The sequence below is a fragment of the Choloepus didactylus genome, chromosome 9 (genome assembly GCF_015220235.1).
Source record: "Choloepus didactylus isolate mChoDid1 chromosome 9, mChoDid1.pri, whole genome shotgun sequence".
Taxonomy (NCBI): domain Eukaryota; kingdom Metazoa; phylum Chordata; class Mammalia; order Pilosa; family Megalonychidae; genus Choloepus; species Choloepus didactylus.
In genome coordinates, this window is record NC_051315.1 from 50,311,932 (window position 1) to 50,324,279 (window position 12,348).

General features: G+C 32.5%; 1 protein-coding gene across 8 annotated transcripts in view; it reads left to right on the plus strand.

The window, feature by feature from the left end:
* Positions 1-12,348, plus strand: part of SLC4A10 (solute carrier family 4 member 10) — a 385,140-nt gene that overhangs the window by 269,856 nt on the left and 102,936 nt on the right. For 5 of the 8 annotated variants that reach the window (XM_037848895.1, XM_037848892.1, XM_037848897.1 and 2 more), the window contains exons 7-10: positions 1,939-2,030; positions 3,011-3,100; positions 7,864-8,021; positions 10,965-11,052. In XM_037848895.1, the coding sequence (XP_037704823.1) occupies positions 1,939-2,030; positions 3,011-3,100; positions 7,864-8,021; positions 10,965-11,052 (428 nt within the window). The remainder of the gene's footprint in view (positions 1-1,938; positions 2,031-3,010; positions 3,101-7,863; positions 8,022-10,964; positions 11,053-12,348) is intronic. The other 3 variants (XM_037848893.1, XM_037848898.1, XM_037848899.1) reach the window with 3 other exon arrangements.

The window sequence follows — 12,348 nt, forward strand, 5'->3', positions numbered from 1 at the left end:
TAGTTTTACACCACCTGAAATAAATTATTGCAATAAAGCAGATATGTATTTATTTTTCCATGCCTTGAATTTCACCACTTAATTTTATGGAACAGTCAGTAAATTTAGGTTTAAATATATCTAATGTTCTAACTCATGAAAATATGGAGAACTGATGTGAAACTGGTGATTGAAGACATCTGTTAGTAGCACAAATACATTATGTAAAAGGATTTTTTTTTAATTACAGTTATTCTTTTGAGAATGGTAAATTGAATGGCTGCTAATGAACAGTTCACAGTCATAGCTGCACATTACAGTTAGAAATGGGAGAATGAAAATAATTTATGCAGCTTAAGTCTGACATTTCTGCAAAGTTTATATATTTCCGTGAATATTCTATAATCAGAATTTTTGTGCGGTGTGCAGTGAATTTGCTTTAAAAAGTCATTTTACTTTTATCTCCACCAAACATATGATTTTACTATGTTTAGTGAAAGCAGAGAAATATTTAAGTTCTGGAAGTATCTTAAGCCAATTTACTTTATGGCAGTATAACAATTTTAAGCCATCAAAGATAATTGTTCCTGTTGATGAATAACCCCTGCCTGAGGGACTTAGTCTAAAATCAGGATTATAGTTATATTTGAAAGTAAATAATTAGTATTGATAAGCACATAGTAATTTCTAGGCAACAAAGAATGTGTGTGTGTTTTTTAGATAGAGAATTAAAAGTTTTTATTTGCATCTATGCTAAGAGTTTAGGAAGTTCAGATAAATACAGTCTGAAGTAGTTGGAGAAGATGAGACTAAAGGTGAACTCTAAATAAAGTTGGGACTTTTGTAGGTAAAGAGAAGAGCTAGGCAAAGAGAAGAGAGAGTATTCCCTACATTCAAGACTGATGAGAATCAGAACAGGACCTTGGAGCTACTGAGTTATGATCATAAATATGGTCAAGGATTAAATTTGGATTGCAAGCCCAAACTCATTTGACAGCAAAGTAACAAACGAAGGTGGGAGAGGTTAGGGAAGAAGAGGAATATGTGTGAAATTAATCAAGTCCCATTAATTTTTGTCATTTAATTGCTAAATGTGGACAGATTTTCGATGACTTGTGATTGCAGAAAATGTATCCTATTTGATGAATGATGGAATTTAATTGAACTTTGCTAGCCATTGCCCCGTTCCCAGCTCTACTATCTAGTTAACTACATAATATTATCTTCCATAAAATGGAGAAAAAAACTACAAAATAATGAAGTTGCTTGTTATTATTGATGGAAAACAAATACAAGCTCATTGATCTTTTCTTGCACGGACCAGCATCGCTATGCTTATGCTATTGGATAATAATAGGTGTAAAATCATATTCACAGTGTCCATACTGTGTGAGATAAAGACATTTTTAACTGAATGTCTCATACAGGAATCTCTAAAAGCTATTGTCAAAGAACTTTTTCTCATTGGTTTGTTTTTTGTATATAGTAGAAGCTAGAAATACGATATGATCCTTGTAGAGTAAGCATTCATCCTTTTTAAAATCTTTGTTTAAAATCTTTCAATTTGAGCTTAAACCTTAATAGATTTCTCTCTCTCTCTTTTTTTAATATTCCAACCAATTTTGGTTGACTTTTATAAATTGACAATGCATCAAAACCATGATTAGATTTAGATTTTTTCTAGATGATATTTCTTAACAGAATATTTAATCTTTTAGCTTGAGTCTTAATCTGAGAAATGATTTAAATTTTCTTAACAGTAGTCTCCCATTTCTATCTGTGAATGATAAATAAGAATTTTTGTGTTGATATAGATCTATGTATATTGACCCTTCATGCTTTCACCATAAACTCATTAAGAAACCTATTAGTCTAATTTAATTGAAATTCATATTTTACTCAATATGTCTAGAATTATGGAAGTAATTGTTTGTATTCTGTAATAACCATCTCTTTTAGCAGGTCAGGTTGTTTCTCCTCAGTCTGCTCCAGCCTGTGTTGAAAATAAAAATGATGTGAGCAGAGAAAACAGCACTGTTGACTTTAGCAAGGTAAGTTTTTTTCCCTCTCATCAAAGTAAGCTGCTGAATTTCTACTAGAAATTACTACCCTTTTTAAAGAAGTGTTGACAAAGTTTTTTGCATGCACGTATTTTTGTTCCTCAGTCAAAGCTTTATATTGTTATAGATAAATGTTAGCACATGTAAATTTTTGCTCATTCAAAAAATCGAATGTGTAAATTTTGTGCATAGCCCTCAGGTTTCAGCCACTTGGTATAATGCCTCTCTTCCAGTAATAAGGATAACAGAACTTTACTGGGAATTTAACGGAAGTTTAAGCTCATTGTTTAAAACCCTCGCCAGTTTTTATTTCAAAACCACTTTCCCTATATTTGTGGAAAATCATATAATATGGTACTTCATTGTCATTGTAATTTGTAGAAAGGTGTTAGTATTAAGGAAACACTGGAACATGATAAGGCTGAGCTGAATTTTGAATAAAAACATAATAAGGACTGACTATGCTGAAGGATGCATCTAATTGGAGACAATTCAACATGAAATCATGTACTTGAATGTATTATACTGGGAAAATAATGATTCAGTCGAAATAATGCAATTTTGGTTAGCAAATGCCTTACATCGTATGTGTGCCATTGTAGGCTCTAGCAAAAATTGAACGAGAAAGAGGAATTTCGATATTGGCTAAAAATGTAAAGGGTCAACAGTTCTGTTTATCTGAGTGGCTGAAACAGTAGTATCTCAGAGTGATATTTTATTAAAGCCCTTAGCAATGGCTAAGTTTGTAATAGTGGGAGGAGGTGGGAATGGGAGGCAGCAGTAGAGGAAGTAGCCTGTGTCAAGGTTCTGAAAAGATTAATAGCCATCAGTTCTTAGAGCTGTTTCAGAATCCCGCTGCCAATACCTAAATGATCTAGTTCTACTGATGTGCATGCTCTCCCTCTGGTGCCTGGCGGAGTCTCCGTGGGAGCATGGTTGTACCAGCTTAAGTCTGTTAATTGTGCGTGCAGGGACTGGGAGGCCAACAAAAGGGGCATACTAGTCCATGTGGGATGAAACAAAGGCATGAAAAAGGACCTCCACACCAGCAAGAGAGAGAGGTGAGGGCACTCTCGGGCTGTTTCTACAGTGGTTCAAAGCTCATTTCACCCTATGGAGACATGTGATTCAAACATGAAGCCAGTTCGAATGTATTCCATCTGCCACACGAAAAAAAAAAATCTCTTTTAAAGCATTACATCTTCATTCATCTGCAAGTTGGAATAAAACCGTTGTCTCAAATTGCCATACATTTAATTTCTGATATTCTTCACTTGAAACAATATCTTAAAAGTGTTGACATAAGTTGCTTACTCCTCTATGCAGGCATTTTAACAGTATAACAAGGGCATAGTTAACACTCTCAAAAACAATGCTAATATACCACATGGCTCATCATTTCAAATAAATTACCTTTTAATTTTTTAAAAAAGATTTAAGCCTTTGAAACTGAATTTTATGATTCTATATCGTTTTGCTTATAGTTGCGTGACCTATCTTTGCAGCCTTCAAAAATACTTCACCATATTTGAAAGAAAATGAAGATTGCCAGGTGAAGACAGTAGTCTCATTTTCCAGCCCCCCAAAACAATTACACTACAGAGGTGTAAAAAATAGGACTTCTTTCCTTTAATCCTTTTCTTCCTTATTGTATTTCTGTTCATTGGCCTGTACCATCTTTCAATAGGCAATTTAAACTTCTAGAACCCTGTACCCTTTGCTGGCCATCTGTATTCCTCAGTCCCTTCTCCATAGTACGGCACAGTGGAAATAACATGATTTTTGAGAAAGCGCTTGATACCTTGAATCCTAACTCCAGCATTTATAAATTATGTGATCTTGGAAAAGTTCTCTGAACTTTGGCTTTCTCATTAAAAAAAAAAGATTAATAATACCTATTTACAGATTTGTTGTAAAGATTCAGTGAGATAAGAGAAAGAGACTGGTAGAGTTCTGGACATAGAGGAGGTGCTCAATAAAACATGGCAACTGTTATTGTTATTATTAATATTAGTGGAAAGAGTCATGCTAAAAAGAAATACCAGACCAGAATTTAATATGTTTTAATCACCACTGGGTCTCTAGTGCCTCAAACAGTGCCTGGAATGTGTTTGTCGAATACTGGGAGATTTAAAATAATTTAAGCTTTTATTTTGGGAAAAAAGAATGAGTACTATTTCTTGCTTTTTAACTTGGGATGGCAGAGGAATAGGGTATTGAAAAGAGCAGACATGATCAATCACCATGGAAACAAATTTTAGTGCCAGATTTTGCAGGTGTGTAAGTTAACATATTTTAGCCTAATGATTTCTGTCTGGTAGCAAATTTATCAAAGTTCAGGTAGTTTCCAGATTACTTTGTCCATTTAAATATTTTAAGTCTTACTGTGTAGATTCCAAATCCTGGTACAACTTTGAGATGTTAAGAAAAACAAAGATTGTTTTTCATTTCATGAAACTTGATCCTATATTACTGTGTTTTACCTACATTTTTTTTAATCTTTCCAATGAATAGGCCCACAAATTTGTTAATTTAAGGAGAGTTTTAAAATATAATCTGAGTTATCAGATTTTAGCTTCCTGTAATGCATTTAAAAGGCAGAAGTTTCAAAACACGTCTCTTTGTTTTTTAAATTGACATGTAGAAGATGGCTGTTTTAGTACCTCCCAAATATTAGTAGTGTTTCTTTTATTGCAAATGGCCCAAAGAAGGCTTGACATTATTTCCTATGTAGAAACAACTTTTCTGCATCTATCTTGAGTGTGTGAAACATATTACAAAGAGTTGGATTATAGAATCCTAGAACTATAGGAAGATTTAGTCATCCCCTCATTTAGTAGGTGAGAAAGCTGAATCCCAGAGAGATTAAGAACTGCTCAAGATCACTGCTAGTTAATGTCACAATACCATTTCTTTCCAGAGAATCTGTATCAATTTTCTTCTACTTTCTATAAGGGGTTTAAGACTTAAGCTTTCTCCCTGAAGTTTCAATTGTATTTCCTTCACCACATCTCAGTATGTAGCTTGCCCAGAAGCTTCCAGTTCCACCATGATCTCTTCTGTCTAATCTTGTTCTGTGCACATGTTCCTCACCCACAGTCTAAGTTCCAAATGCACAGCATAAAACATCTTTCCCTTGTTAGCATAAAGGTGGAGTATAGAAAAGACCAAAAGCATAAGTATGAATCTGGAATAGCTTGATTCCTTCAAGGTCCTGTTCAGAGGACCAGAAACTTCCAGAATTTCTCTATTACTTAAGGATTGTTTTAGGGATATAATTTGACCCACATCATCAGAACTCTTTGGATAGCTGTAATTTTATAAAAGGCTAAATTGTGACCCTTCAATGTAATTATTTTTTGTTATATTTAAAAGTAGTTAGATTGCAAACTAAGGTCCTTTATTTGTTGTATATTACACAAATATAGATATTTAGGGACACCCCAGGCATAATATAATGCATAAGAATATAATTAGAAAATGTATATTATCCCCAAAATATATAGCTAACCCAGGACTAATATAATATAATAATATAATATAATGGCTATTCCAGATATATATTATATGCTATAATTTATTTATTGTATTTTAGAATCAAAAGATACATTTTCCAATCCAGAAATTAAATGCTGTATATTTTAGTGTTTTTAATGTATATTAAAATAAATAATATAACGTATAAAATACAAAATTATGTGTATTTTAATGTTTCATTAAATGAAAGATATCAGCAATAGCTTATGTATTATGTAATAGAACAAAAAAAAATCATGTGTAAGGACCATACATTTATTTTCATTAAATTAAACTGTTTTAGCACACTAGGTATCCCTTGATTTAATTAAATTATATCTTAAAGCAGTTATTTCTAAAATAGCTACCTGCCTGGTATACAGATTCAGTAGTTATTATTGTTTTTATTAGTTATTATTATCAAGCAAATAAACATGTTTGGAAAAATTTTCCAGGTGGAACATCTCATTAAAGTTAAAGCAGTTATTTATTAATATAACTCAAATTGATTATCAAGTATATGTTTGCTTTAAAAGCTATTTTCTCATTTTAATTTTTAGTCTGATGTGTTAGCATTGTATAATTGTTCATTCCATTTGGGGGAAAAAACCTAAATTATTTACTCTTTTAGGCTCTGCAAGACTTATGAAGATTTATTATTTTTTCTTACAAGGGATAGTAGTGTATGGAAAATCTCTTTTTCCCTTTTTGGGAATTTATGCATTATAGTGAAATTGAAAAGCATTACTAATTTAAAGCACTTTGTAACATGTACATTTCTCCTAGGTAGAAAAATATAAAATACCATAATAAGCCATATGAAGTTTAATCTTCAGTTCTTAAAGTAAATAAATACCTTTTTATCTAAAAATGAAAAGTTAGGTTCTACAAAAGAAAAATGTACAGTATCCCAATGAATGTGCTTTATGAATTGTTTTTAACATATTTGTAGGATAAAAACTTGGGGATTTATACTATTTGACATATATTTCTTTTTAAAAGCAGTTTTGCTTTATTAAATTATGTTTCTTTTTCTATAAAATAGAACATTGGTTTTATTTGATATTTTCAGTTGAGTACTGCAGATTATTTTGCATTTAATTCTTGTGATAAATGTATACTCCATATACTGGATTTTATGTTTCATGTAATCATTATTTACAGGAAAACTAAGTAGTTACAAGCCTTCCCCATAGCTGTAATGAAGTCTTGATTTCAGAAAGCAATGTATTTAATCTATTGCAATGTATTTAATCTTAACACAGTGTGGCTATGTTCTCTCTAAGGTACTGATACCAAGAGTTTTAAATTGTTCCATTTTTAACTTTTTGGAAAAAATATTCCCAAGTCATTAAATCTGCAAAAGAACTATCTGGCCTAAAAAAATAATTTCAGTCTCACCCATATTTGCCAGGGCTCTTCTTTCTCTCTCTTGGCTATTCCCACTTTGATGTTTGGCCCCTATCTTAATAACATGAGATCATAAAACCAATTACTAGAGCAGATAAACTTAATCACCCTACAAACAGATTTCCATAAAAAGTAACCCAAATGAATCAGGAAAAAGAGAGAAAGACCTTATAAAATTGGTTTTAAAGTCACTGATTTCCACTGAGGCCCTGTGCATAAAAAATTGATATTTATTCTTATGGATATTTTACATTCATTTTCCAGACTTCACCCTTTACTGTTTACTTAGCATTTCTTCTTGTTAATGGTCACTTTTCTTTTGTGTGCATTCATTTCAACCATAGACATCTCGTGTCAGAAATTCAACTCTTTAGCAACTCCAAATGTTATGGTTTTATTCTTTTTCTCTCTACTCTGCTATTTCTAAAATTCTCTGCTGAGAAACTAAAATTGAAAAAATAATTATCAGGTTAAGTATAGAAAGTGAAGAATATAGAATATCTAAGATATAAAAGAAGAGTAAAGTTATAATTTATGCTATAAGGAGAAACATGATTATACGATTATATTTCTATTGGAATAGACATATTTTGAGTAGCAGTTAATTGAAATGCGTTGTACACAAAAATGAAGGTAATGTGTAAAATATTTAAATATGTAGGCAAATGCAAATTAAATTATGGTTAAAGTGTATTTATTTAAGTGAGCTTATATACTTTTCTGTCCTAAAATTTCAAGATTGCTGATGCTGAAGAAGATTCTTTTAAAAATAATAACTGTGTGCATTTATTTAAACTATATTTACTGAAGGGTTACTGTATGTCAAACACTGTGTAAGAATGTGACCCACCAAATTATTCCAATTTTGACTTATTATTTTAATTTGTGATACTCTCAGGTTGATCTGCATTTTATGAAAAAGATTCCTCCAGGTGCTGAAGCTTCAAACATCCTCGTTGGGGAACTGGAATTCTTGGATAGAACTGTAGTTGCGTTTGTCAGGTTGTCTCCAGCTGTATTGCTTCAAGGACTGGCTGAAGTCCCAATTCCAACCAGGTAAAAATTATAAGAGCATTTGCCACATTTTTCCTCAACCATTTTTGTGGGGAAAAATAATGAAGAATTTAATATAATTTCCTCTTTAGTTCCTCTTTAGTTTTATCTAGGAACTAATGTGTAATCTATAAAACTATAGTTCTTGGTTTTGGAGGAGGGGAAAAGGGCTTTAAAATTATTCTATTATTCTGTTTCTTTTTAACAAACTTCAGACCTCATCTCTGGATACTTTCATCTATATCATTATATAAATCCTTTGTTTACATTTTTTGGTAAAAAAAGAAAAAAGTGATTGTTAGGCTTTTCTCAAAGATTGCATCACACCATGTGCTAAATAGGATCCTATAGATGAATGTGATCAAACTGAAAAAGATCAAACTTTCCAATGCCTGGCTTATGCTTGGATGAGTAGGTCTCCAAAATATATATTTGTGCCCCCATTAGAACAGCCACTTCAGTATCAATTTTACCTTTATGTTTCAACCCTAGACACAAACTGCATCCCACACACAGGGTTTGAAGAATCACTGGTAGTAGCATTATGGTAGTGTGGTTGAATCTGAGTCAAAAGTACGTATTTAATTTGATTGGATGAACTTGCTTTTCATTTAACTATGCATAAAATCTAATAACTTAGGGATGATATGAATTAAATTATGTTATCATTTGTCCCTATTGCCCATGGGCAAATTGGTTGGAAGAAAAAAAGTATTAACTTCAGCACTTTAGGTTCCTACTAATTCACCCAGGGGACCTTGTTTCTTCCCTTTTTCCATCATCAAATATGACTGTTGAATACATACAGCCTTTCGCTCTGGTCCTAGTCCCACAGCAAAACATACTGTCTTGGGTCCCATTTCCCACACGATGGGTGCCCTTTGTTGGGCAACTGTCTCGGATGGTAATAATAAGTTTCCTCTTCCGAACACTGAATGCCCTAGCCAGGTTCAAATGATGAAAAATCCAGGGGCTGTGGCAACTGGGATTGTGGAATGTTTCCTCTACGGACCTTTGGCCTTAACTCAAAACACAGCAGATTACATCACTTCATGCTTTGATTATGGATAAGATATTCCAAAAATATAAAATGATGCAACCAGGAGATGCCACATCTTGTAAGAACTCAGCTGCCTGGAATGGGATTCATTGTTCCAGTACCTGTGCCTGATTCTGTGGTTTGAGGCAGGAATCTAGTTTCCATTCATGTTGTAGAAAGAAGTTTCTGTTCTTCCTTCTTGAGGCTATTGAGAATTTGTTTCCATACCAACTTGTATTTAAAAAGGGTGATGAGCAGAGCACGTTAAAATAGTATCTGACTATATGATTAAGGCTGATTCTTTGTCTTTGTATAACTTATGACTTATTCAGAGTTTCTGGTAATCTAGGATTCGCTATTAAAGATGTCAAACTTACAAAATGTAGAGGTATTATTTTGGCAGAGTTTAAAATTCCTTTTCAGTCTTCTAAGCAAAGGTGTGAGGTGAACTCTGAGTAAATTGTGGTTATTTGTGACAATGATGAGTTCCCATATATCAAAAGAAAGAAGAGAGCAATTCCCTGGAGTAGAAGAAACCGTAATGGGGTTATACACCCTCACTTTGAAAACTTGTCAGGTTTAGATGACCTCATTTCATACTGATATGGCAAAATATGTGTAAAGAACAATGGAGTCAAAATTAGGGGCACTGCAGAGCTACTTCATGGGGAGAGATTCTAAAGTCCAGACTAGTTAGAAAAGGAGAAAAGTGGAAGAAGATTAGTTAGACATTCAAGGTCCCTAATTATCCTTTCTTAGGACAGCAACACGTAGTAGAAATGTAAAAAAAAAAACTTTTAGAACTTTATAAATAGCCTATGGAATGGAGGCCTGAAAAATAGCAAGATATACATAGATTATGAAATTACTTTAAAGTATTATAGTTGATAAAGCTACCACATTAATTTATTCCTATTTTTAACGTATAGTGGACACTACTATACAGTAGATAATAATTTGGATTCCATTACAACTAACACAAAAAATTAGTCAGACCCTCTAAAACTGTGTAACATATGCTTCATAGAGAAGCATGTAGAATCTCTAAAGTTTACAACTAAATGGAGGGTAGAATTAATGCTAATTTCAGTCCACCTTATAAAGTCATCAGGCTTAATAATTGAAAGCATAAATGAGTTAACAAATTAACACCATAGAGTTATATTGTAGGCTATAGGGCATTCTTTTATTTTCACCATTTCCCTGAAGCTTTGAACTTTTCAGAGACAGGACAATTACCAGTCCCCCAAGTTGGTGCTTGTGTTGATTTATTTTAAAGTTCCAGTTGTGATAATGAGTTTGCCAGACTTTCAACATCATTTCAAAGGAGTGTTATGGAGCAACTGGTATTTTTATTCCTCTAGCATTGGAATTACAGATCATTAACTTCCCACTTTTTTCTGCATCACTGATCTTTGATTCCTGACCATTTTTTCTATTTAATATCTTTCATATAAACCTACTGTTTTGTTGACCATATTTTCTCTCTCTATTTATACTACTGTTATTACCTTATTTTCTCTTTTAACTAGTTATCCATTTTGTATATTAGTAAGTTCTCTTTGTCTCTATTCAGAAGAGTTTGATCAAATTACCCTTTTTCTCACCTACATTTTCTTACAGTCATAGAATCCTTGCAATTCCCAACAATGTAGGTTCTACAGGGTAACTGAAATAGAAACACTGAGATAAAAATAATCATGTTCCCATTGTGTGAGGATCTTAAGCAATAAACATCAACAATTGTAAAATGTTTTAAAAAATAATAAACTATGGAAAACTATGGAAGTATTTCACATCAAAATCCCCATCTTCAGTAGTTCCTTTGACAAAAGTGATTCTGTACTACTAAAATTATTTTTATATTTCCACTTTGAAACATTTCTTTTTTTTCTTCTTAATTACAGATTTTTGTTCATTCTTCTGGGACCCCTGGGAAAGGGTCAACAGTACCATGAAATTGGCAGATCCATTGCAACCTTAATGACAGATGAGGTATTTATTCGACTTCATTAGGAACATTTTTTCCCATTAGGTATACCTAACTTTTGGAGGTCCTGCATTCATGATAATTTGCTGTGAATCAGATTTCTCCATATCAGATCCCATTTTGCCAGGCTTCCACTACAAAATTTCCCTTGGAAAATTTTGTTCCAAAGAGTAATAAATTCAAATATGAATATAATATTTTAAATACATTATATTCTAAAGAACCTTTGTTTAGTGATATTTAGAATATTTTTATGGGCATTCTCCTTTAGTATAAGTGCTGCCAAAGTAAGCACCACTGTTAATATCAAAGCTTGCTCTGGGCAAAATGACTTTAAAATATAAAGAAAAAATGATTTATTTGAATAGTATACATGACACCAAAAGCCATGTAACATCTATCATCCCTCTTCACAATTGCTTGAACGTACACTTTCTTAACCCAGGGCTCAGAGATGAACACTTCAGACTTGAAAGTTTGGAGCTTAGCTTTAGGGCAATTTGTAACTCTTTGTGGGCAGTGGGATAGAGAAGCAGAAACCCAACCAGGAAGTTTGTCTAAATATGGGAGCTGTAAATTAAAATAGGATAGTGATTGAACATCAAAGAACATTTAAATACTTTTTAAAAAAGAAAAAAGTTTTTTATTGTTCAAAGGCCTGGTGGAGAATTGTTTTGCTTATATATAATTCCTTTGAAGGCTATTGAATAATTATACTCATTAAGAACAAAATTTAGTATGTTGATTCATAGAGCTTACTTTGGTTAAGAAAATGGTGAATTGGATTGCGTTATCAAACTGTAAATTCCATGAGAGCCGTTACCACATTGTATTCATTTTTGGCGTGCTGGCAAAGTTACTTGCCAGTGCTCAAGTAAGTATTTGCCTCTCTCTACTGGGAACTACTTATAGGTAGGCTGTCTTTTTCTTTTGTATTATCAGACTTAGCATAGTGTCTAGCCCTAAGTATTGGTTCAATAACTTGTTTTGCAAATGAATGACTGAATGTGCTAATCATCCTACTAACACCTTACCCTGAATCAACCTAATGTTTTCTCATTTCAGTTGAGCATTACAAGAGATCAATCATACGGTTGTGTTTATTGGCACTACTATAAATGTATTGTCTCCCTTTACATTTTTAAAAATTATTAAGGACCCCAAATAGCTTTTGATTATGTAACATACCCATATTGACCACAATAGAAATTAAAACTATAAAAGCATTATTTGTTATTTCATTTAAAAGTAACAATCAGGAATTCATTATGTATTAACATAAATAGTTCTTAAGAAAACAA